This window comes from Microtus oregoni, unplaced genomic scaffold, assembly GCF_018167655.1.
Source record: "Microtus oregoni isolate MIOR12 unplaced genomic scaffold, Mior012 000069F_ref0000032, whole genome shotgun sequence".
NCBI lineage: Eukaryota > Metazoa > Chordata > Mammalia > Rodentia > Cricetidae > Microtus > Microtus oregoni.
The window spans coordinates 4,036,030-4,061,929 of NW_024543976.1; the positions used below are offsets into that span (position 1 = coordinate 4,036,030).

At 51.1% G+C, this 25,900-nt stretch overlaps 1 protein-coding gene across 2 annotated transcripts; it reads right to left on the reverse strand.

Moving 5' to 3' along the window:
- Positions 1 to 89: 89 nt before the first annotated feature.
- Csf1r (colony stimulating factor 1 receptor) lies at positions 90 to 24,680 on the reverse strand. 2 transcript variants are annotated; one of them, XM_041641409.1, is made up of 21 exons: positions 24,532 to 24,680; positions 20,795 to 21,052; positions 20,174 to 20,413; positions 19,734 to 19,870; positions 18,958 to 19,117; positions 16,656 to 16,845; positions 14,423 to 14,538; positions 14,164 to 14,284; positions 13,856 to 14,046; positions 12,489 to 12,607; positions 7,604 to 7,730; positions 7,386 to 7,490; positions 6,865 to 6,975; positions 5,601 to 5,763; positions 3,476 to 3,564; positions 3,277 to 3,374; positions 2,361 to 2,483; positions 2,164 to 2,275; positions 1,417 to 1,516; positions 1,019 to 1,127; positions 90 to 922 (listed from the first exon to the last, which is right to left on the reverse strand). In XM_041641409.1, exons 1-21 carry the CDS (start codon positions 24,578 to 24,580, stop codon positions 734 to 736), a joined length of 2,907 nt encoding a protein of 968 aa, XP_041497343.1. In that variant the 5' UTR covers positions 24,581 to 24,680; the 3' UTR covers positions 90 to 733. The 2 variants fall into 2 exon arrangements, with proteins under 2 accessions (XP_041497343.1, XP_041497342.1); XM_041641408.1 differs by having other exon boundaries at positions 20,129 to 20,413.
- Between the last annotated feature and the right edge of the window lie 1,220 nt (positions 24,681 to 25,900).

The following is a 25,900-nucleotide window of genomic DNA, read 5'->3' on the forward strand; positions in this document are numbered from 1 at the left end:
TACTCACTTCTCGTGAGGGGTTGATGGAAGGAGGTCCCAGGGAACTGGTAGGCACTTGTGTGGTACAAAAAACCAGACACTGCTGGCAGTGTTAATGCTGTTAGTTTAATGTTGACTGTTAATGAGGACAAATCACTTGGAGAAGAGCATGCAGTAGTTGCTTGGTGTGTCCAGCCTTGCACCAAGGCCCCATGCCTTCTAGCTTAGAATAACAGGGTATAGATAGAACACCCCTCACTTTTAGCTGCCACTTGGCTCATTCTAGCAGTACATTATCCTGGATGAGGTGGGACTATAGAGAGTAAAGGTCAAGAGTAGAGACCAGTCCTGGGAGCTTAGGAAGGAGCCATCCTGCCTCAAGAAACCAGTAGTCTTTGAGCATGGCAGGGAGGCAGGCCCTCTGCTTACCTACAGCCTTGGGAGCCTTGTCTTTCTGAGACATAAAGTCAGTCTTTCCATTGAAACACAAGAGAGTTGGGAACAGGATGAAGATAGTGAACTAGGGGTGCATGAATTGGCATAGTAAATATAGGCTAGCACTGTGAAACCCCATTGGCAGTGATGGCCCAGGCTCTGGAAATGGGAGCCTCTGACATCCCCAAGACCCCTCAGGTTCTGAAGTTTCAGAGCTGGGCCAAGCTGAGGACAAAGTTCATATGTTCTCCCCATGTCGCCCGTCTATGGAGGAGGTAGAGCTGGGAAGTTGGGAGCAGCAGCACTCCACTGCCCCACTTTAGCAGAACTGGTAATTGTTGGGCTGTAGCAGGGGCTGGGCGACATCCCCTGGCTCACAGCAGGCCAGGTGCTCACTGGAGCTCTCCTCTGGCTCGCTGCTGCTGCTGCTGCTGCTGCTGCTGCCGCCGCCGCCGCCACCTCTGTCACTGCCGCTGCCGCTGCTGCTGCTTGGCAGGTTAGCATAGTCCTGAGGGGGAAGAAAAGCCAGAGACAGTCAGCTGAGAACTTTGAGGAACAGCCCAGCCTGCTCTAGCCAGCCAGACAGCCATTCCATCCTTCTCACCTGCTCGTTCCTGTCCTGTTGGGCCTGCTCCTGAAGGAGGAAACAGATCTGCTGGAAGGTGGGTCTCTTGGTAGGCTCCAGGTCCCAGCAGGACTGCATGATGCTGTATCTGGAGACAGAACAAAGTTTGCCCATGTCAGGGCATATCACTAGGGAGATATACCTAGTGAAGGACCCCCAAAACTAGTCAGAAGTAAGTTAGGGGCTAGAGGTATGGTCCAGTGGTACAGCACCTATTAGCGTGCTTGAGGCTCCTGAGTTCAGAGTTTAGTATAGAACCTTAATATACTACAGATAGAAGCCTGGAGCCTTCTGGACAAAGACCAGGGCCACATGCTCATCTAACAAACCACCCAAACTCTAGAATCCATTTGCCTCCCTTAGGTGCCTTTGCATACATGTTCTTTGGCGCAAATACAGGCTGGGCCATTTGGTATCCATCCTTCACCAGTTTGTAGAACTTGCTGTTCACCAGGATGCCTGGATAGGGATTCAGTCCTGCAAAGGCCAGGAGTGTATAAGAGACCACCCTTGCTTACCCCTTCCCCGCCCACGTGTATCTCAGGCAGTGTGTAAAGGCCCTATCCCAGCTGTAGTTAGAGCAGAAACTACTCGCATGCCCAGGAATTCCTAGGTGAGGTTTACACGGTAAGCACGCTTAGGCTTTGGGAACCCATAGCCTTCAGCCCCTCATCACCAAGCACAGAGGGTCCAGCATAGGCTTTGGAAATAGATGGAACAAAGCCTGGATTGCAAATCAGCAAAGAGGTGATGCCACATGACTTGGTAGTACAATTACGGACTCAGCACAAGGGCCCTGTGCCTACTCCCCCGTAAACGGGAGCTAGATGGTGACTAGCGGCATGACATCTTCAATGGCATTTGGCAGGTGGCATTCTAGATAAAAGCTACTGCCAACCAAGCAGAGGCAAGTGAAGGAAGGACTCAGGAAATGTGCATTGTGTGGGGTGTCTGGATTGCAAACCGGTACTGCTGCGCTGGTTCAAAAGCCCTTGCCAGCCCTTGCTGTGTCTTGGACACCAGGCGTCTTTGAATAGATTTCATCCACAAGGCTCAAGACACCAGTCGAGTAGCCAAAGACAGGTCAGCTCTAGACTGTGCCAGAAGCAGGCGTAGCAACTCACCAAGTGAGAAAATCTCCCAGAGGAGGATTCCGTAGGACCACACATCACTCTGAACTGTGTAGACGCAATCGAAGATGCTCTCTGGGGCCATCCACTTGACAGGCAGGCGGGCCTGACAAGACAGTCCTACATCACTAGGGGCCGTGGCTCTCCACAGCCTGCCCGACCAGTCAGTCACATTAGCTCTCAGCACTCACATTGCCCTTGACGACATAGTTGGAATCATTCATGATGTCCCTCGCCAGCCCAAAGTCCCCAATCTTGGCCACGTGTCCACTGGTCAACAGTACGTTTCGAGCTGCTACATCCCGGTGGATGCACTGAGGAAAACACAAGCCAGGAGGGGGAACGTGAGCTCTTGGGTCCCTGATGAGGGAGTAGATGACAGGTTTTGGTAGTCTACTCTCTACTCCTGTTCAAACTTGTGCAGGCCTGAGCTCTGAGAGAATTTCATGTGGCCAGTTTAACATTTAGAAAGCCCCACAGCCCTGTCTGCCGCACTCCTTGCCCTCAGCAGCAGTAACAACTGGGCGGTTGCTACCTCGGAAGCAATGGTCCCTCTGCTGTGAGCACCGGCCCACATCATTCCTAACACCGACAGCTGCCACCTCTGGACATACAGTACCAGAGCATTTGCATAACACAATAACATATTAGACCTAAACAGTTCGTGAGAGTACCCATTTTTGTAGGCACAGACCTTTAGGCTTATGGACTCTGAACTGTCACAGCAAAGAACGGAACCAGCAATCAAACCTTTTCCCCTCAAGTCTGCTCTGGGGGCAGCGGAATGAGCCCTTGAGTTCTGACATCCTTATAGCTCAGCCAGCAAGACTAAGTGCTTCATGAAGAAAAACAGCTGTTACAGTTGTTAAGCTGTTAAACCTGTTCATGGTCACGTAGGAAAACCAAACAGGCATGCAAAGGCCCGGGGCCAGGCCTCCAGGAGGAGCCTGCCTCAGCACCGTTCCCTCCCACCACCTCCTCTGTAAACTGCCCACTTACTCTCTCACACTCCCACCCCCCACTGCTTCTCCCCGAACCCCCCTTTCCCCTTTCCTTCTTCCTTCCCACAGTCAGAAGGAAGTTCAGCCTCCCCTCACCCAGACTCACATTTTTAGAAGCCAGGAAAGCCATGCCCTGAGCCACTTGGCTGGAGAAGTGGAGAAGGTCCCAGAGCTCCAGTGGCCGGCTGGCCTCTTTGTCCAGATCTAGGAAAAGGCATCCAGGCGACCCCGTCACACTTTGCTCCTCCTCAGCCCCAGTCCCCAGCCCCTAGGCCCACCCTGGCCCTGGCCCGATACCTCCGCACCTTGTTCAAAGAAGGAGTCATTTGAAGACGTAGAGACAGGCCTCATCTCCACATAGGTGTCTACGCCCTGACTGGAGAAGCCACTGTCCCTGGATCGGAAAGAGAATTGGGAAGTGATCAATGCCCAGCCCTGCAGAGCCTAGCCCAGGCATTGCCCTCCAGCTGCCCTGTGGACTCCCCGAGTCACTCAGCAGAGAGGAAGGAACCTAAAGGTCAGCCTGAGTGTCCCTCTCTGATAAGGAAGGCCCCATGCCATATTCTACTTAAGCAATCATCGTGCCCTGCTCAGCCATCCCCAGTGCCAGAGACACCCACCCCATCCTGTCATTGGGCTTTGCTACTGCTAATACCGCCGTCTCTCTCCTCAAAGACAGCCCTGCTGGAATGTGAATGCATTCCAGGCCTTCCCTGACCTGATCTCACCCTACAGTATCTCACCAGCTGGTTTCTCATTAAAAATTTCTCCAGGAGGGTGGCACTATGGCTCAGTGTAAAGGCACTTACAGGCTGAGCCCAATCCCAGGGACCCATGTGATGGAGAGAGACCCAGCTTATATATCAACACTACAAATAATTGTAGGAAGAAAAAAATAAAAATTTAAAAATTGTACAGGAAGAGGCCTGGAGAGATGGCTCAGTGTGCTTAGTTGGAGAATCTTGGTTTGGTTCCTGAACCACAGGGGCTCACAGCTGCCTGTAGCCCCAGTTCCAGGGTATCTGGCACCATCCTAGCCTCTGTGGGAACCAGAAAAACATACGGTACTCACACACTCACACACACACACACACACACACACACACACACATTCATACATACATACTTAAAACCAATTGCTTGGGGGGGGGGGGTTAACATTTCTCATGCCCCCTGGCAGCCACTAATAGCATTAAATTTGCCCAAATCTAGAGCAGAGCTTAAACTGGCCAGGGAGATGTTTTTTGTTGTTGTTTTTTGTTTGTTTGTTTGTTTTGTTTTGTGAAGACTGGGTCTCTGTAGGCTTGGGTGGACAGGCAACACCCAGGGATACCCTGGCTTTTCCTGTGGGTGGTGAGCCACCTGTAGAAGCACAGCCCTGTCCTGAAGAGCCACTGTTGATGCTAAGCAGCCAGCCAGATCTGGTTTGCCAGCAAGCTATTGCCCATACTCTCAGCCTTCCCGGAAGAGAAACTCGGGTCTCCATTAGGATCCATCCATGGCACAGTCGGCATCTCCTCGTTCTGGAAACCACACTTCTGTAACAGTGTAACTTGAGTTCCCTAGGTAGGTCCCATTTAGATGCCACTTGCTCCTGAAATGTCCCACCCTAAGGATGCTTTGATTGTCTGTACACTTAAAGAAGGAAGCTAGGGAACCTCCTTCTCCTGTGGCTCCCCCGGCCTCACCAGCAGCCAGGGCCTTCACTACAAGCACAGAGTACACTCCCCTGGTTCTGAGCATGGCCTGATCCCAGAACTGCTGCACTTATACCCCCACACACCATGACTCAAAACGGAGACTCCAACGTAAAAACATAGGTTTAGCCCAGGTTCCCTCTCTGCCCATCATGGGCAACAGGAAACTTGTTTCTTCCTCTCTCTGCTTCCCCATGTGGCTCTGTCCATAACCTCTGGTGGCTTCCGAGAATCACAGAAGACCCCAAGAGATTCAACACTGTTGGCTTATCAGGGGAAACTAAGGCCTGAGTGGACCAGGAACCTCACCACAGGCCAGGCTGTTTTGTTACCTCCATCCAACAACTAATAAACTCTGTTTTCACTTCCCCATGGGGATGTGCAGACAGGTTGGCCACTCGTGAGGGGACTATGTGTCCTGCAGCCCCCACAGATATGCTGTGAGACAAACAGGAACACTCAATTGCCCCAAGTCCTCCACGTAAGGGCCTAGGAGAATCTTTCCACACTTGAAGGTGATGGATTCATGAACCAAGCCATCGCCTTCCACATTCCTGGAGCATGCTAAGTGTTCAGAATGATAAGGCTAAGTTGTTGAATGATAGGAATGTGTTGTAAGAAATCAGAGTTCCTGTAAAGACTGGGGTAGGTACTCCTCATGACACAAACAGGCTGCGTGGGACCCCTTCCCGTCCTGGCCTCCTTTCTGTCCTGCCCTTTGCCAGGGAGATACCTGCGCACGTATTTCTTCTCCAGGTGGATGTTCTTGTAGCCGGAGTCCCCCTCAGGATCCTGACCAGGACTCAGGCTGGGTCCCAGCATGGCCTCAGCTTTCCGTCGCAGGAAGTTGAGTAGGTCGCCATAGCAACAGTATTCAGTGATGACCAGCACTGGCCCTAAGGCAGCCAGAAGAGGGAGTGAGAGAGATGCACCTCAAGGTTCTACTCCCCATGTGAACAAGGGCCTCTGAGTTCTAATCCTGCCTCTGGGAGCAAGCTTCTCAGTGTTTTAATAACCTTATTTGGGCTGGAGAGATGGCTCAGAGGTTAAGAGCATTGCCTGCTCTTCCAAAGGTCCTGAGTTCAATTCCCAGCAACCACATGGTGGCTCACAACCATCTGTAATGGGGTCAGATGCCCTCTTCTGGCCTGCAGGCATACACAGAGACAGAATATTGTATACATAATAAATAAATATTTAAAAAAATAATAACCTTATTTGTGTAAAGCCACTAAAAAAATTAACAAAACTCTCAAAAAAGCCTAGCCTAGCCTAGCCTAGTCTGATGATGCTTGCTTGTCATCCTGGCCCTTGCAAAGCTAAAACAAGAAGATTGCGAGTTTAGGGGCAGCTTAGGCTACACAGCAAATTCCAAACCAGCCTGGATTAAAATGAGACCGTCTCAAAAAAGGAAAAAAGAAAATTTTAGCTCAAAAAGTTTTTTTTTTTTTTCAGAGAATGGCAGTTCAGTACAGGACAACGCTGCTATAATGAAGAGGAGAGAGATGAGTTGGAGTTTGGGGGCATGTACATCTGGGGTAGGAGCTTTTTAAAAAGTAGATCTAAACCAGGCATGATGCATGCCTTTAATCCTAGCACCCTGCAGGCAGAGGCAGGTGGATCTCTGTAAGTTCGAGGCCAGCCTGGACAATAAAGTGCATTCCAGGACTACACAGAATAACCCTGTCTTGAAAAGTAGAAATCAAAACGAACACAAAAGACAACAATGATAGTAAATCTTGGAGGGTGAGGAGAAAGGTAGATTTGGGGCTTCATGATAAAAATCCCTATTAAGTGGGCTTAGTGGGGGCTGTACATAGATTTCTGCATCTCCCACCTGTGAGCAGCTCCTGCTCTGTCTATGAATCCAGGCTATCAGGGATTTGGAGGCAGGAGTCCTACAGGCACTTAGAGCTCAAGGGGACCTTGAAGCCAGATGTCCAGGCACCCTCGGATACCCAAACCCATGAGTATACCCCTTCCTGCCCAGCTCTCACCTCCATGCGTGCAGGCGCCCAAGAGGTTGACTATATTCGCATGCTGTCCCAGGTGACTCATGATCTTCAGTTCTGACATCAGGGCCTCCTTCTCATCAGCATGAGCCGTGGCTGGGAGAAGAAGCACCCGGAGAACCAGAGGGATCAGAATCCAAAAGAAGGAGGAGAAATACAGACATTCAAATGGGAGGGAGGGAGAAAGACAGAAGGAGAAAGGGGGGAGAGGAAGGATGCGCCTGTTACTGAGCTAATCTGGAGGGGAGGAAGCCAAGCTGTGACAGGGTCATTCCCTGGGTGGCTTCTGTTCACCCTAACTTCCCTTGGGCTCAGTCAGAAGGCCCATTTCTCCTCAAAGGTTGACAAAGACCCTCAGAACCAGGAAACGCAAGGAGGCTGGAGCTCAGTCAGGAAGTCAGGTCCCAACTTAAAACCCGCAACAGTTTGAGAGTGCAGACAGCACCTCTTGGGACAGCGGTGCCAGCCCACTCCCCATCCCCCATGCTGCACCTCCTCCGACTCACACTTCAGCATCTTCACAGCCACCTTCAGCACGGCATCTTCTTTGCCTAGACCAAAGGCTGTGGCCTCCACCACCTTCCCAAAGGCGCCAGCTCCGAGCGTCTTACCTATCACAGACACACGGGCTCCTTACTCCTGAGGCCTACTGGGTCCCTGCAGCCCCCATCAGCCCCCATCAGCCCTGGGATGGAAGATCACAGAGTGCTGAGACCACTCTCACCAAACTGCAGGTTGTTCCGGGGGAACTCCCACTTCTCATTGTAGGGCAGCTGGGTGGGGTCGATGAAGGTGTAGTTGTTGCCTTCGTAGCTCTCAATGATCTTCCAGCGCACCTGGTACTTAGGCTTCTGCAGAAAGAAAAGGAGGCATTGCAGGGGGGCTGATGGGCTGGCAGATGGACCTTGCATCTCACCTCCTAAGAGCACGAGAAGACAATGCAGAAGCTCTCAGCCTGTTGTGAGTTAAGAGGGAGAGAGGCATCTTGTGGGCATAGCAGCAAAGCTAGTCCTGCTGGATTCTGCCTTACTGTGTGCCCTTCCCTTCTCCAAACCTCAGTTTCCTTAGCTGTTCATTCAAAGACTTGGATAAGATAATTTCTGGAGGCCTTGATGCCTCTGAATTTGATAATTCCTGGGCCAAAGTGGAGGGTGGACGTTGAGAACTATCCATTCGTTCACGAACCATTCTCTCATCCAAATAGTCTATGTTGGTGGTTTTGTTCTAGGTGCTAGGGACTGGACCAGGGCCTTCTATATGTAGAAGTACACACTGTACAACTAAGCTATCCTCCTCCAGCCCTACATTTATTTTCAATTGTAATATACAAATATACAGAACGGAAAATGTACCATCCCAAACATTTTCAACTGTACACATCAGTGGCATTAACTGCATTCATGCTGATAGGAAACCAATTTCCAGAACTCCTTTGACCTGTAAAACAAGTTCTGTACCCAGGAAATAGCAGTTTCCCACCACCTCCCCCTTTAGAGCCCCTGGAAGACACGGCTCTACTTCGTCTCGAATCATTTTGTTGCCCTGGGTATTTCATACAGTATTTTCTGTGACTGAGAATCATGCCATCATCACATCTATGCTGAGGTCAGAATTGTTCTTTTCCTAGCCGAATAATACAGCCATGCAGTAAAAGAATACATTTTACTGAGCATTCATTTCTATCCAGCACGACTGATTCATTATTGAACAAGGCAGACGCTTGATCCCATGGGGCTAGCATTTGCAGGGCCAAGAGAGGCGTTCATCTTAAATACGTAGATAGGCAACCTTCAAATAATGCCATGAAAGATGCTCCCATTGGTGCAAATAGTGTCAAGTCTGTTATGGGGTGATCGTCCTCTTTCTGATTGGAACTGAGGGTACAGGAAGGAATCCACATACGGTACTGTGTTGGTCAAAAGTTCCTGGCTAGGGAAGTTCTTAACCCTAGTGGGGAATATGCAGTTGTTGTTTTGCTAAATGGATCTGATATGCCTGTCCATTAGCCTTCTAAACAATTCTGTTTATCCCCGTAGCTCAGCGTTGTTCTTAGCTTTGGGCAGAGGAGCTGCTGGTTGCAATAGTCAGCAGTAACTGCAGAGACTCATGACGAGTCAAAATGCTGAGAGTAACTGACTGTTGACTGCTCAGCTGCAAATGAGACATCTGTGTTCCTCCGAGGCCCAGAGGACACCGTAGAAAAGACAGGAAGAGTAAGGGTGGGGTGAAGTGTTACGAAAACTGTCTTCCAGGCATGGGACAGCTAATGGATTCTTGAATTCACAGCAGCTCTGAGTACCTACATAAGACCTGGACAGTTTGGGCCTGCCAACAACCTGTCATGGAGGACAGAGAGGCTCGCAAGTGCCGGCTCCCTGAAGAACTTTAGGCAATTACTGGTTATGGGGGTGGAGAGACGTTTTCCTCAGTTGTACAGCCAGCCCATCTCTGTAACTTCTCACCTACACTTCTGTCAGAAACCCTAACAAAACATATTGGAACACACGCATGTAAACACACAAATATACACACATGCATATGTACACATACATACATAGTCTCTCTCTCTCTCTCTCTCTCTCTCACACACACACATACACACACACACACACACACATACACACACACTCACACACAAATTAAAGTAAAAGAGTTTGGAGAAAGAAAGGGGACCAGCAAGTATGGGAGAGGGGAAGGAGAGAGGGTAATGAATATGAAAACGATTAATAGCATCAAGATACATTATGTACGTGTTTGAAAACGTCATATTGAAACTCGCTATCACATATAAGTAATAGATGCTAACAAATCTCTTAAAACATTTGAAAAATAACATCCTGAAGTCAGCAAAGCAGGGTGATGTGACAGAGAGTGGTGTGTCATGAGCCAGGAGAGTCCATGAGGAGCCAGCCTGAGAACTGTCCAGGCAGAGAGTGCACAGATGCTGAAGAGTTTGCATGGGCTAAGATCCTGACAAACTCAACTAGGTGACAAATGCAGCTCAGGGGATGAGAGGGGAGCTTTTACGCAGGAAGGCCAGGAGGACTGTAAGAAGTGGGCTATCTCCTAACTCTAGGGGAAGGAAGAGGAGGTGAGGCAGAGCCCTCTGACAGAGGGGGTGTCCACATATTACACCTTATGCTAGATCCAGTTCCCTCTCAGGATCTCTGTGCCCCCCCCCTACATCTAAAATGGGGTCTGGATAGAAGCGGGTGATTGTTTCACCTTCTCCTGGCCCCAGGGCAGCTGTGTGAGGGTACCACATCATGAATTGACCTGAGAAGTGCTGAAGGGAGGTCCCATTTATGGGAAAGTGGAAGCTGGGGTAGTAGTGGAGGACACTGGGTCAACAGACCAACTTGATGTCCAGTCAGGCCTTTGGGACAGGGACTAGGCCGTGGGGAGGACAGAGTCTAGGCCTTGGGTGCTTCAGTGAGAAGAACTAAAAGATGTGTGAGTGTTGGAGGAGGAAGAGTTTCCAGTTGGACGTTTGAGACAAAAGTTAGACATAAAGAACACTCGGCTGGTCACGATGGCACACGCTGTAAACCTAACACTTGGGAGATGGAAGCAGGAGGATGGGGGTGTTCAAGGCCAGCCTTAGCTACGGAAGGAGTTTGAGGCCTTCCTGAAAGATATAAAGACCCAATCCTCAAACAAACAAACAACAATAACAAATAAAAACAAGCAAACAAACACAAAACTCCACCAGTAACAACAAAACATCTGCACATTATGGCTTGGGGAAAGAGTCTGAAAGGAGATTTAGGGAGGAAACTCCCTTGGGCTGAGAGACCCCTCCTGCCCCTTGCATCCTGCATCTCTAGGAGTCTCTGTGGCTGCGACTATTTTTCTCCAAGCCACTTCTGCTTCCCTGTTTTTCTGCAGCTGGGCTGACTCAGCCCTCCCACCTCCGCTAGGGCCTAGCTGGAAGGGATGAAGGGAGTAGAGGGAAGGGTGGGGGAAGGGAGGTGTGGCTGGAAGCTCCCAGGGCTGAATTTATGATTTTAGTGCTGGACCCCCGCCCCCCTGCCAAACTCGGGGATTTCTGCTATCCCAGGGACTTGGGGGCCATCCTTATAAAAGTGAGTGGCCTGCAAGGTTTCCTCCTATCAGGAGTGGTGCCTGGAAGGCCAGCTGCAGGGGCTTCCTAAGCCTTTCCTGGAAGCTGGGCCTGCCTAAATTCTCACTGCGTATCAACCAGTTTACCAATTGCTCATACCAGCCCTAAGCCCCGGTCCTCCTTTATCTTCTGACTGAAGAGATGTCTGGGAACATCAAATCTTGGCCACTCCCCTGATCAGGCTCCTGGCTCTTTGGGACTGATATTGAGCCTGGGGAAGGTAGAGACCTGAACACTTCCCACTGGAAGCTCCGCAGACCCTCCTGTCTCAATTTAGGCCTGGTCCCAGCATCTCTCCAATCCTCCATCTGATTCTGCCCTCCCCTCCTCTGCGCCCACCTCTCTCCCTTCCTTTGCCCCTGTCCTTGGGGCCAGCTGACTCCTGCTTTTTCCTCTTCCCCTGTTTCTTCCCGGACTGTTGTGGTTTCTTTTGGTGACAGAAGGTGATGACTCAGCCCTGAGCAGAAGCCACCCTTCCACAGGCAGGCCCCTTCTCACCCAGATCTGGGCGACAGACAGACAGGTCGGGGATAGACAGGTGGCGCCAAGTCACCTGGGCAGAATCTGTGCAGAAGAGAACCGCCTCCTGCCCTGACCCTCAGGGGTGCCTCAGCCAGGGGACACCAAAGGGTGTGTGGAAGAAGGCAGCCTAGCGCTGCAGGTCTCCTGGCCTTAGATTACTTAAGAAGCAGTTAAATATCCTGCATGGGACATGAGAAGGTACTTGGAGCAAAATACTCAAAGCATGGTGCTTGCAGAGAGAATGAGCTGAGGTGCTCTAGACCCCCATCAGGTGACACCCGACAGCCAAGGCAGAAAGACCTGAGGGAGCCCGTGGCTCATGGGGTACCAGAGAAAGTTTTTTAGGTTAAAATAAGGAAGAATTTTGTATATCTCCGAGGACTCAGTAGCCGTGACAGTGACTAAGCCATGTCTGTGTGGTGAGCAGCACCCAGCAACCACTTTGGCGTGTGGTCAAGGAGATGCCAACTTTAGCCACGCTCCTGTCCCAACGTTCAGGAGCTGGGTCTGCAGCCAACTTCCTCCTTGCACAGAAACACAGGCTCCACCACCAAGTCCTGTCTTTCTTTCACAACCCACCCCGGTTCTATACACACAGGGTAGAGGATCTTGGTGATAACCTGCCATCATGAACCCCAATTTACAGGTAGAAAAAGGAACTTGAACATGTGAACATGCCCATTGCCCACTGTCCCAGCAGCAGAGCTGGGCAGAGCTAGGCACCTTAAAAGGCAATTTTATACCTTCTTTTATACCTTCTCCTCCCCACCACCTCCACCCCCAATGGTCAAGCATAGGATTATTGCACCAGGAACTTCTTGGTGCTAGCCCATGTTGACACACAGTAGACACCTAATGAACAGCCCTGGTTGCGTGACAGCCTGTCAGAACGAGCGAGCATGAGCAGGGGTCCTCCTCCTCTGGCTCCCTTGGGGGCCCGGCCCAGCTCCACAGCCCAGCTCACCTGCTTGTACTTGTATAGGAGCAGCAGCAGCAGTAGCAGCAGTAGAGACATGACAGACATACAGGCTACCACCACCGGAGTGAACAGGTACTCATCGGGGAGCTGCGTTCTGATTTCTTCTGGAAGAGGGGGCAGAGGAGTGGGCAAGTGGAGAGACTGTATTCAGTCCCATCCCTCTGCCAGAGTGTGAAAATTCTCTGTAGCAGGCTGGCTCGGTGGCCAGCTACCACTTGGACGCAAATCCTAGTGTTGGGGCTTTATCGCTTGCACCTGCGGGCAGAGAGGCCTTGGCAGGGAAATCCTCCTCGGGTTTCCTGTGGCTTCCTCCAGGTGCTCTGTGTGACTTTAGCAGCTCAGAGCCAGCTTAGGGCCCCCGGGTCTCCCCTTCCTGACCTCTAATCTTCATGTGGTCAGAAGGACACAGTTCATTTCCACGTCCAGCTAGGAGCTTGGGTCCCTTAGGTGATGCGAGATACCAAACTGGGACGCCTTTAAACATTTCAGGTGTGTTGTCCTTCCAAAATGAAGGAAGGAGGGACTTTGCTGCTAGTGGGTGAGGGGTCGTGGAAACGAGCCTGGTACAGTTCCAGCATTTGTCACCATGGGGCTTCACTATTTAAAACCGCCACCACCGGCAGTGACACAGCATTCCCGGATAGCAGGGCCCACGGGCCTGTCAGCAGCTGCTCGAGGTTAGTGACTGGAGGACGAGTGACATGATCCCTGAGCCAAGCAGAAGCCAAGGATTGAAAGCGTCACCCAGGCCCCGGCACAGTAGCAGTTTAGGGGCTCGGGGAGGCTGTGGGCTTCTGAGTGAGACTAGGCCCAGCTGCAGACTCCAAATCAGCACTGGGCAAACCCTTGGGCAGTGGCCCTGAGTGAGGACTGTGTCTCAGGATCGGGCAGGGCAGACAGCAAGGGGGAGCTGGAGAGGATGGGAGGAAGCATCCCTCTAGCCGTGGACTTGGGATGAACTGTATTTCTTCACTCAAGTCTTTTTTCCCTCACGTGAGTTCGGATGCAAGAAGGAGCCAAAGGCCCAGACTAGTAGACCAGCTTGCTGGTGTCTCTCAGTATCTCTCAGTCTCTCTCGGTCCTCTATAAGTCTCCATCTGGGGTATCTCTGCCTCATTCTTTTTTCCCACTCCCTGATCCTGCCCTTTCCTCTTCAGTCCCCAGTGAGGGACGCTGGACCTCTCCATATCACCATGTCCAGAGTCCTGTGGCTCAGGACTAGCCAGGGTGACCCAGAGGTGGAATTCAGGATGACTGGGATCTCCTCCAAGTAGAAATCCCTGGGTTGGGGGTGAGGGGTCAAGTAGTCTCCACATGTTGGATGCCCATGCTGGCTGAGGAGGATGGATTACCTGAAGAGACCGCCCTGAAGGCCTGGGAGCTGTTCCCCACATCGTTGTGGGCCCTGCAAATATAACTTGTGTTGTGTTTCAAGGCCCCAGTGGGCAGCTGGTTCTGAATGGTCACTTTGTGGAAGGGCTCCTGACTCAGGACTTTGGAGGGAACATCACTCCAAACCTGCAAGGCCTGGGCCTCATCACACCTGGAAAGAATAGATTTTGACTCAGGGCTTTGGAGTCTCCCACATCAGCATGCCCTTCCCACTCATGGGTACCTCACCCGAATGCTCAGCCTAGGGAGGGGAGTCAAGCCCACTGACCTGTCAGTGTGACCCCTGCACTGTATCCACATCACTTTGGGCTGAGGGAACCCAGAGACATGACAGAGCAGGACATTAGAGTCATTCACAGCGATCCACGAAACACTGACCTCTGGGAGATCTGAGGAAGAGGGGAAGGATGAACGAAGGCAGGATCAGCCTTAGGGGTGAGGTCTCTGTCTCTTGACCACCTGCCCTGAGCCTGCTACCCTCACCCCTCCCAGTATACCCAACCCTGGGCAGCCTCCCTGTCACTCACATTGCAGGGTAAGTTCAAAGGTCACATTGTTCCAGCCTGCCTTGTTATGGACCGTGAAGGAGTATTGGCCAGCCTCCAGGGGCTTTACACGGTTCAGGATGAGCGTGGATGTGTAGCTGCAAGACACCCGAGAGACACTACTGTTATAAACTGGTGTCCTGTGACGTAAAGCGCACCATTTTTTGTTAAAGTTTCAGGGCCCAGAGGTCTTGTCTGAGCCAGGCCTTGAGGAGTGTGCCACTGAGACAAGAGAAACCACCTACCGCTGGTCCTTGTCTGTCCTCTCATCTCAGGGTATTCTGTGTTTTCCCCAAAGGTTTATTAGAGATGATGTCCGCAAGGTCCTGGGAGGTATATCACAAGTTTCTTCCTTCTTACCACTGAACTAAGTGTTCACAAGCACCACAACCCCTACTGAGCATCCCTAATGTGCTACTGGGTCCTGGGGATGGTGACAGGGACAAGAGACAGGACTGGTTCTGAGCCGTGTAGCTACAGAAACCAGAGACCAAATTCCACCGTTATCATTTTTGGCTGTGTGACTTTACATAGACATTCAACTGCTGTGGTCTTCTTAACTCAGGGTGATTCAGGGTTTTTGTTTGGTTTGGTTTAATTCACCGGATTGGCTTGAGGGTTGAAGGGATGTGCATTTAGAATGCTGAACACTCATAATAGGCACTTAATTTAATGGTTCTCTTTACTATAGAAAAGTCTAAAAACAACGCTAAAGCAAAAAAGTCACCTTTGGTTGTTTCCAGGTAATTTTCTTAGTCTCTAATGGATTGTTTATCCATTATGAGTGTACTTGCTGTTGTGATTTGAGACAGGATCTGATATAGCCCAGGCTGGCCTCTCTAACTTCCTGTGCTGCCTCTAGAGCTGGCCTTGAATCCCCAATTCCTCTGCCTCTGTTGCTCAAGCCCTGAGATAATAGACATCTGCTAATGAACGTCCAGCTAACGAAGGCAGCACTGTTTAGGTAATGAACATGTTTTTAAACAGGGCTGGAGAGCTGACTCACTGGTTTAGAGCACTGTGCTCTTGCAGAGGACCCAGGGTTTGGTTCCCAGCACAGACACGGTGACTCGCAACCATCTATAACTCCAGTGCTAGAGGATTTGGCACCCCCTTCTGACCTCTGCAGGCACAAGGTACACAAGTGGTGTACAGATATACATACAAGCAAAATATACACATTAAATAAAATGAATATTTAAAATGCAGTTTAAAGGTATATTTTTATATTTTATGTGTATAAGTGTCTTGCCTGCTTGTCTGTGTGTTTACCACATGTGTGTCTGCTGCCCACAGAGGCGAGAAGAGTCCCACAGATCTGTTGGAACTTGAGTTACAGACAGTTAATGCTTATGGATGCTAGAAACGGAACCTGGGTCCTCTGCAAGAGCAGCAAGTGCCCTTTAACCCCTGAGCCATCTCTCCGGTGCTAATGCCAGCAAAGTACCAATCCTTGCTTGGACAAAATCTACCATCACTGCTGGACTAAAGTTCACTTCTGGAAAAGGTGTCTCAGGTTGGGGTTGGACTCTGCGGTGGAGTGCTCAGCTAGCAAACTTCAGGCCCTAGGTCAGGAGAGTAAGACCTTCACAGTCACACTTCATTCCGAGACAGGCAGTATCCCTTTACATCGGTGGACACATGACCAACCCAAGATTTAGGAGTAGAACAGTGCCAGCAGAGTGGCAGTGGGGGGAACACACACCCCGAAAATATCCCAGAGCCTGGGGAGAATATACTGAGAGGAGATTTTCAGGATGGTTAATCTTTTAGCAAATGCACGATCGTGTCCCTCTGCCCCGACCCCATGTGAACAAGGTAGGTGCTTTGCATGGTTGTTATCTCAAACACATCTTGGGGTGGAAGTCACAGTCACCTCCTACATTTGCACTGGCCATAGAAAGGACAGGAGGTGAAGCTAAGAGGTCCCAAGGGACCTTGAGAACATGTACCTCCAAACAGTAGAGCAGCTCCTGGGAGACAGTATAGAAACTCACGGGGTGACCCAGAGACACAGGGCAGGGACTAGGACAAATGACATAGAGGACTGATACTCTCATAGTCAGGGAAATGAGATAAAGAAGAGGAAGGGGATCTACCCACGGTGGGGCAGCACAGATGGGACAGGACCCAAGCATCCTCATTTCTGGCGGAACCCCCGACACACACACACACACACACTCACACACATTGTCCGTGGTCTGACAGGCAGTACCTGTATGTGGTGGTCCTTTGGGTGATAAAATCAAGGCTGTGCTGATCTCCAAAGAATGGCCCCAGGTAAGTCCAGTTATAACTCTGGAGGCCAGGGTAGGCGTCTACATTGACTGTGAGGGCGAGGCTCTCACCCACAGGTACCTCCTGGAAGAGGCTTTGCTCGGAGGTCAGGTTTAAATAGGCGCTCTCTGGAAATCAACACAGAAGATCTGGGGTTAGTGGGGAGATGGCCCCCTCTTTCTGTCCACTGGACCCTCTACCCCTTGACCTGATCTGAGGGTCTGAGCGCATCTCTGCTCCAAGCTCACAGTTCCCAGCCCCAGCCAGAACTCACCTCAGTCACCTGTATTCCTACTATTGATCCACTCAGTTGTCCAGACCCTTCCAGCCACCCCCACTATCACTCGAGTCTGGACTTATCACCTTGGACCACTTGAGCTTGGACCACTGGGATAGTCTCCTAACTTACTTCCTCCTCTTTCTCTCCCCATAGACGCTCCTCCACAGAGCACCAGAAAGCCCTGTGCTAATCTACTACATCCAAGTCTGATCACGATGCTGCTTTTGCTCAAACCTTCTGTTTCTCACCTCCTCCAAGAAAAAAGAGGCCTAGGTCCCATACATGAGATCTCAGGGCCATTGGACCAACTACCTGCCCAGCTTACCTCTCTGACTTCATGTGGTACCTCTTGTTCACACCACCCCAGCCCTACTGGTAAACTCATTTCCTTGAATATGGCATGCAGACCCATCTGAATGGCACAACAGCTGCTCCATGAACCGGAGCTCTCTCACCCAAAGTGTCTGAGCTTGCCCTCTGCCCTGCCACCCTCAAGCCTGAATACAGACCTGGCCAAAAGCTGAAATAGTATGCATTTCTTTTTTCCTTTCTTTTTTAAAATTTATTTTTATTTTATGTGCATTGGTGTTTTGCCTGCATGTATGTCTGTGTGAGGGCGCTTGAGCCCCTGGAACTGTGGTAATAGACAGTTGTGAGCTGCCATGTGGGCGCTGGGAATTGAACCCAGGTCCTCTGGAAGAGCAGCCAGTGCTCCTAACCGCTGAGCCATCTCTCCAGTTCAAGTATGCATTTCTTGCATTTACTGAGTGACCAGTGAATGCCCGAACTGGGAGGCAGATTGGCTAGAGCCCTAGCAGAGGGTTGACATTGCGTGAGTCTGCCTCTCTTCCCTTTACCTGGCAGAGTTCTGAAGAGTTCCCTGTGTGTGTTCTGAGGCCAGTGATTCATGCTTCCCTCCTCTCCTCCTCTCTGACTCTCAACACTTCAGCAGGCCACACTGCTAGACCACACTCAGAACCCCTTCGCACACTGTAGAACTGCCTTGTTGTGGGGTTCTCTGTCTGTGGAGTGCACTGCTTCCCTCTCAATCGCCAGGCAATCCATCCTTCCTCATTCCCATGGTTGGCGTCCTCACCACCTTCTGTAGCTTCCTACATCCACTCTTGTGGCTGCTCCCAGCTCCCCTCTCCCCACCGCCAGGGCGAGTTTTCTACTGTGGTATTTGCTCGCATGCTCCAGCAGTGCGGATCTGACCAGGGCTTCTTCTAGGTTGTCTAAATACAGTCATTTACTACTGACCTCCTCATTTTCTTTCAGGGAAAGGAATTGGTAGACATACTATTTGGCAGAGCCAGGTTTGATGACACCCAGGAGTGGGTGCTCCTGACTCCCAGTCCCCTCTGGACCTCAGCTCCCTGCTTTATAAACTTCAAGACCTCTCAAAAGGGCGGGATGCAAATTCTCCTCACACTCTGCTAAGGCTCCTTTGCTACCTGGCTCCTGCCTCATCTCCCCTCCCCCAGAGCCATTACTCACACCCCACTCACATCTCTGATATTCTCGGCTGCTTTTGGTATCTCAGAGATGCTTGGGCTCTTTTCCCTTGGGGCTTGTACATGCTGCTCCTTCTTCAAGACATCCCGTTCCCTTCCTTTCTCATTGAGGCCCAACAACTCCACTCTCACGCCTCCTGCCCCAGCTTGTAAGCCCCAGTAAGAGGGAGCATTGGTGTTTAGAGATATAATGTTCGTGTGTCCACGTGACACAAATATCCCCCCCGCTCTCAGGAACGAGGAAGCCAGCATGATCTGCTGTAGGGAGCTGCTTTGCTGGGCTCCAATTCCAACCCAGACCAGACCATGTTACAGTGAAGCACCACCCACTTCTCCAAGGGCTTGGAGGAAGTGGAGGGTCTAGGATGTCTCCTAAGATGGGGCTCCAGGACCAAGCCATCCTATCTCCCAACAGCCATGGGCTTCTCCCACTACCTGATGCTCACCCACCACCTGGAAGATCATGGAGGATGTGTGTGTGCCGAAATCATTGCTGGCCACACAGGAGTATTTGCCAGCATCTTGGAAGTCCACGGCATTGAGGCTGAGGGTCTGGACTTTTTTATAACGGTCATTTTGGAAGTCGCCGCTTATGGGGATTTCAAGCTGTAGATAGAAGGAATAGAGGTGACGTACCAAAATTGTTTAGGATCTGAATACAAATCCTCCACCTTTAAAATGATGATCGGCCTGTACTCGGCAAGGGTCTAAACGCTGAGGCTTAAATCCTTCATCTATAAAATGGGATGAATACTGGTCCCCTACCCCTGGGTTAAAATGAGAGTGCATAGACTCACAGAGCAAGGGCTTGGGGATGCACCTCACACAGGATGCGCATGGGGTGAGGAATCTAGAAGGCAGCCTTTCCCTGTTCCTCCCTGGGGATCCTCACCTTCCCTCTTACTAAAGCCTTTCTGAAATAGCCAACATAGCTCGTGCTTCTAAGGGAGACAGGAAACCTCATTATGTCGGAAGGAAGTGTTCTCTAAGCTGTAGCAAAGGGATAGAGGAATCCCTGAAAGGGTCTGGATTGCCACCTCCATCCCCAAGACCTAGCAGCCTGAGCAGCTGCTGCTGGCACAGGGTCTCAGGCCCCTCTTCTCTGTCCTCTGGGCCACAGCCATGTCTCCAGCCCAGAAAACCAGTTTGAGGTGAGGATGCCTCTCAGTGCTGACAAGATGGGCAGACTTCACCATGTCGTCTCCTTTCCCTGGGGACTGACCTTGGTGTCTCCACGTTTGAGAAAAACATTAAATTCGGGCTCCATGTTAGTGGCAGAGCACACAATCTTGGCAGCCTCCCCGCGAATCCGCACCAGCTCCGTAGGCTCCAATTGCACATATGGGGGCCCTGAGGGGACTGAGGCCAGAAATACAACCCGTGAACACCTAGACTTGCTGGCACTGTGCCCGACACCATGGGATCAGTTACCCTGGTTAGTTCATCACAGTTGGTCTCATGGTCAGAGTCCCACCCAACACACCTCACCCCACTTGCCCTGGAGAGAAATGAGTGATTGAAAGAAGAGAGAGGATTCTCTCTGTCCTCCCCACACCCATGGCTGCCAGCTCTCCTTCCCGCCTCCATGCCCGGGCAGGCTTTTTTCATCCTACATACCTTTTTCCACTTTAAGTTGGATGCTGACGGAGAGGGATTCCTTACCATTCACCATAGCTTTGCACTGATAGTAATCGCTGTCAATAAACTTCACCTTGTGGATGATGAACCCTTGCCACGGGGAGAAGGAGTAGGTTGTTCTGCGTGAGACCGGCTTGCCCCTGGCTCGCACTAGAGAGACATGGGACTGCAGTGCGGGGTCGGTGATCAGGCAGGGCAACACAGCTTCCTGGCCCTCAATCGCTGTCACCTTCTGTGCTAGCGAATTCCAGGGCCGGACTGGATCTGAGAAGAGGATTCAAGGTGACAACGAACATTAGTGACAGGGAGCAGAAGCTTGAGCATTTGCTCAAAGTAGTCCTGGAGAAGAACCATACAGAGGGTGTTTCAGGTTGGCTTCTGTACCCTTGGGCACTTGCTGCCGTATGATCTCAGACAAAAAAAAAAAAAAAAAAAAAAAATCAACCCCTGTGAGCCCCTGGAAAATGGAGGTAGTCATAGCATCTACTGCATAGGGTTATTGTGAGGCCTGCCCTAAATTGTAAACACTGGATAAAGTTTGTTCATGGCCAATGCTCAAACTCACAAACTCAGATCTGGCTTACTATGCATGCCAATGCCAGGAGCTAACCCTCCTGCCCAATGCAGGGAATTTGGTATCCTCACCTTTGACATACAAGTGGATGGTAGTACTGCCCCCCAGGGGATCGTCCAGCTCAGTACAACGATAGATCCCCGTGTTTTTGAAGGTGGCATTTCTTGTGGTCAGGATGCTTCCGGGAGATTCAGGGTCCAGGGTCCAGTAGGGAGAGATGGGGCCGTCCCATTCCACACTGCCGTTGCCCATACATCTTAGCGTCACCGTTGCGCCAGGCTCTACAACCAACACTGGGCCACTGGGCTCGATGACAGGGGCCCCATGACCTAAAGGAGGGTGCAGACAGAAGTGAGGCCTGGGGTGTAGCCCTGCTACCCCTCCAGTTGAGCTGGACCATGCTCTGGCAGCGAGAGTTCTGGTACTGTGGAGTCTTTATCACCTAACCCTCATTCAGCTCCCAAATCTGTGGACATCTGCTCAGGGAGCCACCTCAAGTGGATGGTGGTACTGCCCCCCCAGGGGATCGTCCAGCTCAGTACAACGATAGATCCTGGTGTAGACTTTCCCATAGAGCCATGGGGACCCAGCCTTCTGCATCACTTCCCACCCCAGGACAGGACCTCATCAATCCCATGTACAAAGCAAGCTGTGACTGCAGAGCCAAGCCCAGGGCCCCGTTTAAGCGCGACAAGTTTCAAAGAAGCAAATGGAGAAACAGATGGCCAAGTCCTGACTTCCCTCACTTGGGAAAGAAGAGAAGATGTGAGTTCTTAGCCCAGTAGAGAGAAGCTCCACGTGTCTCCTGCTGTGCCCTGTCCTACCACTGCACATCAGGCCCATGCCTTGTGGGGTGACCTGAGGCCATCCATCCTCCTCACTTTGTCCCCTCGCCTACAAATGCAGACAGTGATCACACCTTTCCAGCAAGGTCGTCCAGATGCCGGGAAGTCTTGGCAGCATCAACTGTTGCCAAGTAAAGACTCTGATTGTCATGTCTATGAATGAAACTGCTGAGGTGCCCACTCTGTTCTCATTTCTCCGGACCTGCCGGGTTTCTTGGTAGCCAATCTCTTTTTAAGGAAAATTTGCTTGAAGGACAAAGGAGAACTTAAAACCCTTGTCAGGTCTTAAGGAAGGAGGCTAGCTGCCTCTGTAGTGTCAGCAATTTTCCCAGGCCTGAAATAGGGGTGAAGGAGGGAAGTGAGAACTGATTCACAGCCTCTGAGGGGCCGGCAGGCACTCTGGGCCTGTGTGGGCGGAAACACATTGCTGGCACCAGGCTGGCCCCGGTTTCCGCCCAGCCTATGGCCCCTTCTAGACTGGCGCTCTCACTTCTGCTTCCCTGCCCTCCTGGCCATTGCTCCTCTCCACACAATGAGGGAGTCCTGGAGTCGGGGGACAGTGTGCTGGGTCTCAGAACACTCTGTGCAAAGAGTGTCTGTGTCACTGTCCTGTTTGCTGACCGCCGCAAGTTAACCCCTCCAACTCCAGCTGTTGATATCGACACAGTGACATGGCAGCCCCAAGGACACCAGGCCCTCAGAGTATTCCAGTGGTTCCTAAAACCACTCCTCAGGGTACCCTCCCCACACCCAAGTGTGAGCCCATAAAAGGAAAGTCTCTCCACGCAAATGATTTCATAGCCTGGTTTAACGTCTGCTCTGATTTCAAACCCATGGAGAAACATGCAGCCTTTATCTGCCCGAGCTTCCGATCAGCCAGATGTAGAAGAAAGAACACTGCCACTGCTGATGTAGATTTGTGGCTTTCCTGTGCAGTATGACTAGCAGGAAGAGGGACGAGCTATTTCACCCTGGCCTGGGCTCATGCTGACTAGGGCTAGGGACCCTGACTGTCCTTTCCAGATGGGGAAGTTGCTGACCCTCGGGGCTTCGGACTCTCTTCTGTCTGATAGAACCAATCCCAGTGTTCACCTGGAAAACAGCAGAGCCCAGGGGGAGTCCTTGAACCTGCCAGATAGTAACTTAAGAGTTTAACCCTTAAGGTCACAGGATTCGACCTTGGGTTCTAAGCCCCTGCTCCTGGCTTATCTCCCCGTTGGTTTGGTCGCTTTTCCCTTTCCCTCCCCAGAGCTACTCTGCTCCCCTTATCTTGGTCTCCTGTCTTGACCTCCAGATGTACTCTGGAGGCTTCTGTCTTACTTCTTCCTAGCCCGTTTTCCTGGATATTTACGCAGAACAGGGTTGACACACTCCACATCCACCGCACGGCTTTCTCACTTCCCGCGGGCATGGTTGGCAGGAAGGGAAGCCCACTCATCATCTCTCCCTTCCCTTGGATGAGCGCTTGATGGCCACTGACCCTGTGCCTATCCCTTCTTCTATCTCACACGTCCCCCCTCAAATTCTTCCCCTGACCCAAACCTCCTCCTTTTTGTACCTACATACTAGACTCTCACCAGCAGCTCCAGCCGGCACCCCCACAACCTTCTGCCCTCATGACCACCAGCCAAAGAGGAGAGGCCAGTCTCTTTCTCCCTCTAAGTGCTTCAACACTATTCCTATCCCTTTAGAAGCCCCCATGGTCTCAATCACCAGTAACCTGTTAGGCTAAAAACTTAGGTTTCCCACCGATGTCTCTCACCTTCTCTTCCTCCTGGAGCTGGACATTGAACTGGGACACACACACACGCAGTGCACATAAGCAGTCCTAGAGATAAAGCCTGAAGGAGCAGTGACTCAAATCCACAGGACTTTCTGGGGTGAGAAGGTCTTATTCTCAAGAATGTGCGTTTCCTAACATTTACCACTCACATTCTAATAGGAAAGTGCCAGGACACGAGACAGTGAGACTGGCTGAGCCAGCAAAGAATCTTCAGTGGACTGTTGTATCACCAGCAGCACCAATTCCCTAGGGACCGGAGTGAGCCTGTCCTTCCCCACCAAGTTCCATCCTTTCTCCAAATAAGTAGGTGTCATAAAATACAACATTTGTGCTAGACGAGCTCGCCGGGCCACTCTGGGCCATGTATGCCAGTCCTCACCCTTAGCCTGACACCTTCCGAGATGATAGTTTCGAAGCAGCTTCTGCTGTCCAAGAAGTTGAGGGGGGGGGCATCTAGGAAGACAATGGCTGGGGAGACCCTCTCTGGCTTCCCTGGTCCCCCTCTAACATTCTTGCTTGTTTACTCAATAACAAGTTCACGTGTGTTCTCTTCCAACCTCCTCCGAACTCCCCACCCTCAAACCCTGGGCCAGAAAGACCAACCTCTTCTCTTCCACCCTGGCCCCTTTACCCAAGCTGTCCAAGAAAGGGCCTTTCTGAACCGAGTCCTGCCTAACCATGGCTACCTGGGCTGTCCAGCTGGTGGGATCACTCAAGGAAGAACTGCAGAAGCCACTGAGCAGTGGGGGACTCCTAAGATTCTCTCAGATATGCAAGTGTCAGTCGTGCCCAAGACCTCTCAGCATCTGCCTTGAAGGAGTTTCCCAGGTAATTTCCTGCAGGCACAGGAAACATCCGAAAGCTTTGCCCTGAGTTTCACCCATGCCCACTTTCCCACCTGCCAATGAGGAGTGTGGCTAGCGGCTTCCAAAGTAGCAGGGACACACTGAAGATACACTGTGAGCCAAAGGCTACACTTGCCTCCCTCACAGCCCTGGCCAGACTGGTTCCACTCCACTCTCACCTTCTTTTCTCTCCAGATAAAAACAAACATGCGCTCCGGTGCTAGAGCAGACGGAAGCAGAGAGTGGGGGCTGCTCGTGTGGGGCGGCGACGCTCAGGGTCCTTTTGCGGGCCCTCTCTGTAACACCCTCACGAACACCCCCTTTTCTGCTCTTACCATGCCAAACTGTGGCCAGCAGCAGGACCAATGGAGCCCCCAGCTCCATAGTCTCCCCGGGGGCAGCGTAGGCTGATGCAGGTTGGAGGGTCGGCTGAGCGCAGGGCTCCTAGCTGCTAGTTCTGTGAGGATGAGGACAGCTGAACACACTCTTGTCTGCTGCACTGGCTGTCAGTCTTGTTTTCCTTTTCTTCCTCCTCGTTGGCCTGGTCCTCTTCCCCTTTTTTCTTTCTTTTTTTTTTTTATGAAGCTAGGCTGAAAGGGAACTATAGAGTTTGGAAATATCGGGTCTCAAAAAAAAAAAAAAACACAAAGCATCACTCCTGAGGGAGAGGTAGAAGGAGGCAGAATCTGTAGCAGAACTGAACGGATCCTGCAGGGAAATGTTTAAGTCTGAGGGACTTAAGAAGCCACCTCTAAGAAAACTCGGGAGAAGAATCATGCTCCAGTGCAACGGTCAGTGAGCACAGATAGGAGTCTCCCAGAAGCCCCGTGAGTCTGCCTGAGACATGCTAGGCTCTAAATTCTTCTCGCCTTTCTCATTTGCCTTCCAGGTTGAAGGCATCAAGATAAGGGCCACTGAGGAACTGGGTTTCTATGGTATCCAGCCTCTACAGAAGTGACTGGAAGTTTCCATCACTTGTCCTAAACCAAAGTCAACCTGGGTTCTAGAAACAGCAAGCCCTGCAGACAGATGACCCCATGATGAGATTGTCCTCGCTTAGTGGTAGTGAGAAGAAATGAGGCTGTTCCTAAGTAGGAACCAAGTTGTCCACTGAAGCTAGTAAGCCAAGAAAGACCCCTCGGGGGCCGATTGGTAGAATGCAAACAGAGACACTGTCAACCCGACAGCACAGTGCCATTAGCAGGACCTCTTTCCCCCACACCAGGTCTTCTTGTATTTAAACCTGGACCCTTTCCCAGAAGACAGGCCCACAGTTGCTTAAATTCCTTCACTGCCTTCAACTGTCGCCTTTTCTATTCAAATTCTAGGTCAAGTGGTCAGACCCTGATTTGCTGAAATTTGTCCTGATTATCTAGGATATCATGAACTCATATTTGCTGACGCTCAATCCCTAACATCTTTGTGAGCATCAAGACTGTACATTTTATGAACCATTGAGTTGACTAGCAGCTGACAGCCCTCAGACAGCTTAAGATAGAGTCTGGTTACCTGAAAGACTAAGGGAAACCAGAAGTTTCTGGTTAAAATAGAGGTTCCTAAAGGAGGGCATGGCCCCTTACTCCAGATCTCTGTCTGGGGGACAGAGTCTCTAGTTCTTTGTCATATCTTGTATAACAAATCAGTAAACATGTTTCCCAGACTTTTCTGTGAGCTGCTCTAGTGAATTAAAGAAATCCATGGAGG